This window comes from Antrostomus carolinensis, unplaced genomic scaffold (genome assembly GCF_000700745.2).
Source record: "Antrostomus carolinensis isolate BGI_N321 unplaced genomic scaffold, ASM70074v2 scaffold33788, whole genome shotgun sequence".
Taxonomy (NCBI): domain Eukaryota; kingdom Metazoa; phylum Chordata; class Aves; order Caprimulgiformes; family Caprimulgidae; genus Antrostomus; species Antrostomus carolinensis.
In genome coordinates this window covers 27,304-30,981 of record NW_010334228.1, presented here as the reverse complement: position 1 = coordinate 30,981, position 3,678 = coordinate 27,304, and the positions used below count along the sequence as shown (strand labels likewise).

General features: G+C 44.7%; 1 protein-coding gene across 1 annotated transcript in view; it reads left to right on the top strand.

Moving 5' to 3' along the window:
- The window catches only part of LOC104529763 (transcription cofactor HES-6), a 1,778-nt gene extending 794 nt beyond the window's left edge, over positions 1 to 984 (top strand). Inside the window, exons 3-4 of the mRNA XM_010174160.1 lie at positions 4 to 79; positions 539 to 984. Of these exons, the coding sequence (XP_010172462.1) occupies positions 4 to 79; positions 539 to 984 (522 nt within the window). The remainder of the gene's footprint in view (positions 1 to 3; positions 80 to 538) is intronic.
- Positions 985 to 3,678: the final 2,694 nt, after the last annotated feature.

Sequence of the window (3,678 nt, the reverse complement as noted above, 5' to 3'; positions counted from 1 at the left end):
CAGTCTAAACTGGAAAAAGCAGACATCCTGGAAATGACGGTGAAGCACCTCCAGAACATCCAGAGCAGCAAGCTGATGGGTGAGTGCCCAGTCCCCAGTCTTCGAGCGTGGGCAGCCCTGGGGCAGGAGGGGACCTGCGGGTTTAATCCCCTGGCAGCTTGAAAAACCATCTTTCAAACCTGGGGAGGCCCGGGCTGCTGCTGGGGTTTGGCTTTCTCCACTAGATGGGGAGATGGAGCTGGGCACTGGTGAACCTACGGAAGGTTTCTTTGCCTTCCAGAGCTGCTTTCTGCTTTTTGGTCCAGTTTTGCTCTTGGTGGTGGCAGCAGGACGTGGGGGCTGCCTGCCTGGTGGCTCACACCCTGCATCGCCTTCCCCCTGCAAACCAGTCACCATATGGTACAGCCCAGTTGGCTTCAGCATCAAGCCCCCCAGGAGCCCGTGCACGTAGGAAACCTGGTGAATACTTTGAAGCAGGAACACTGAGTGGACAGCTTTTATCCACTCACCAACTCCCCTTGTCTCCTCTCCAATGCAGCTGACTCCAAGGTGGGCCTGGAAGCCCAGCAGAGGTACAGCACTGGGTACATCCAGTGCATGCACGAGGTGCACAACCTCCTCCTCACCTGCGAGTGGATGGACAAGACCCTCGGTGCGCGTCTGTTAAACCACCTGCTGAAATCCTTACCCAGGTCTGGTGAAGACACCTGCAAAGCAGCATTAAGGTCTTCAAGCCCCTCTCAGCAGCCTCCCTTGACACCAAAAAGCCCCCCGAGCCCTAAGGGGAGCACTCGGGGCACAAACCCATCACAGGAACGCTTCTACCTCACGGAGAACAAGCAGGCTTTGAAAAATTGCTTCCAGCTGCCGTCACTCTCAGTTTTCAGCCAGGTTGATGCTGCACCTCCCAGACAGGTCCTGCAGCCAAATTTTTCCCATAACAACCCTAGAATGGGGTCATTAGATATGTGGAGACCGTGGTAAAGTGGGTTTTAAAATGTTTACCCTAACCTTAGACACTGTTACATATGTATCTTATAGATATGTTTCTTTAAAACACTTGTGGAACAAGTCTGTTCCTGTAGGTGTACTAAAGACCAGGGTACTTCAAGCCGAAGTAAGCCTATGTGTAGCCTGCATTGTAGAAGGCTGCTATTATTTTTTATTTATTTAATACATCTAAATTATTGTATAGAATCCTCTCATGCTCTTTAGTGTATATTAATTATATAGCTTTCTTGTCTCACATTCTTAAAAGAATTAACTTCCTGTTAATAAAAGTACAAGACAACAAGCAACGACCCTCTCTGGCATTAAGCTTACCTTTCAGATCTTGCATAAGCCACTGAGATCACTTCGTTGGGTAAAGGGGTAAACGGCCTATCTATCTCTTTTGCTTTTTTAGTTTTACTATTATCCCTGTGCAGCTGTTAGAGATTCCAGTTCAAATTCCTGTAAAAATGCTGCAGTGATTAAAAAAAAAAAAAAAAAAGAGAGAAAGGGAGAGACTTGATTTGGACATTTTAGGCTGTTTAGAAATGCTCTCTGGATTGCTCACTCTCATTGTGCTGTTCCCAGCCACCTGGACATCCTGGTATTAAACTAGTGAGCTATGTGTGTAGATAGATGTTACATATAGTTATATTTAGGGATTATTTTTTGTTTCCTTAACTAAAAGTTCTAAATAAACTTTTGGAAGATAACAACTGATATTTCTCCCAGCTTTGTCTTACCTACTCTGAATAAACAGTACTTGGGGATCTGCTTTAGTTTTCTTCTTTCACAAACTTTTTTTTCCTGAATGTGGTTGAAAGAGATGGTTTGGTTTTTGCCTCTGATGCTTTGTAGAAAAAGCAGCGTGCACCACTCATGCACACACACACAGAATCACCTCGATCACAGCAACACTTAAAAAGTTATGAAAGAAAAGAGGAATTGGGTTTTACCAGCCCAGATCAATGCTTTAGCTTTTACTTACATGGGCAGGGTAAAATTCCCTGCAAATTGGACTAAGGAGACTGGGACAAATCTGCTCAGCTTGTTGGCAACATTTGGTCCCAGTTTTTCATCTTAAAGGCAGTTAAAAGTTCCTCACAGTTAAAATAAAAGAGCAGGGAGCTCTTAAACAAACACCACGCATACTAATTAATAGACCCGTAGTTCAGAGGGGTTCATTATGCAGCGAGATCTATTTGATGATGTGCCGAAGGAGTGAAAAACATCACCTCTGGGTTTAGCATCTTCTTCTCTGAAGCTTTCCCTTTTATCCAGCCCTCTTGAAAAGGCATTAGGAGTGGTGGCATAAGGGTGGTAGGAGAAACAACTGGCCTACACATGGCTGTGCAGAGGCACAGCAGGTTTCTTCAGCTGTGAGGTCAGAAGGAAGGTAAAAACACAGATGTGTACAAATCTTACTACAACCTCAGTTTCCACCCTCTGCCTGAAAATCAGAACTTCCATCTTTGCTGATGGGAACCTTTGGAGTGACCACCAATACAGAAAATACATCCAAATGATCCTGCCACAAAAATCCAGATGAGGGTGGGAGCCAGGGCCAGCCCGAGCAAGCAGCTGCAGCAAAGTGCACAGAATACTCATGGGCAGGGAAAACATTCAGGCAAAGCTAACTGCAAAATCCTGGAAGAGGAAAGACCTTAGAGACCTTCCCAGTTTATTATCATGCACATTGCTGAGTTTAGATAATGCCCCCGTGCCACACCAGCCAGCATGGCTGCACCCACCAGAGGAACCTCCATTGCCCAGTGAGGGGTCTGCACACCAGTGGGGCAGGCAAGAGGAGCAGGTGGAGCCTGAAGCTTTCATTGACTTCTACATGGTGCCAGTCATGCATCTCATGGCACCAGTGGCCATCTCATTGTTATGCTGGGAGAGCCTGTGATGAAAATATTTTACTATGGTTTGACAGCATCAACTTAAAAACGTACTTTCCCCCTAAAAGCTGTAAATCCCCGGTGACTATAATTATCGGCTATGGTTACTGTGCTGAAAAGAGATCAGTGGGAAATACGTATTTCTCACCATCTCTGCTTGTTTACTTTGTGCATTTGAAAATACTTTGTGGTTAGTGAGTTTTATTATTTCCTGTTTCTAATCAGTAAGGTTTTTTTCTGTTGTGGGTGTGGAGGGAAGGGTCACATAGCAGCTGACCAGAAAGTTTTGAAAATAGAAAAGTGAGATGACAACACTTGGCCAACAATCTCCAGGAACAGTTTTAGTACAAGACACTCATTTTTCACTGCCTTCATTTCAAACCAATGGTGACCTTTTAAATGATCTCGCTGTCACATATCCAACTAATGCTGCAGGAATCCATTGCAAGTTTTCAGTAAAGAAAACATTTCTTCAGAAAGGTAGAAGATTACTTATAGCACTTCATATACATTTCAGCTGTTATGTGCGTTTGACAAAGGAACTCTGTATTTACTTCAAACCCATCTTGTTTTACCAAAACCAGGACTGTACAAGAGCAATAGTATTTCACTCTTGAATATAGGCACCTCTCCACTGACAACTGAAAAAAAGCATTGCCAGCTACTACGATCTTCTCCCCAGGAAAAAAAAAGAGGCATAGAGAAGCTCTCCCAGCCAGCTGGCTAATGCAGAGTAGATAGTACTGTCCTCATTAGTTGGTGTTTGAAGCTGCACCATCACACACGC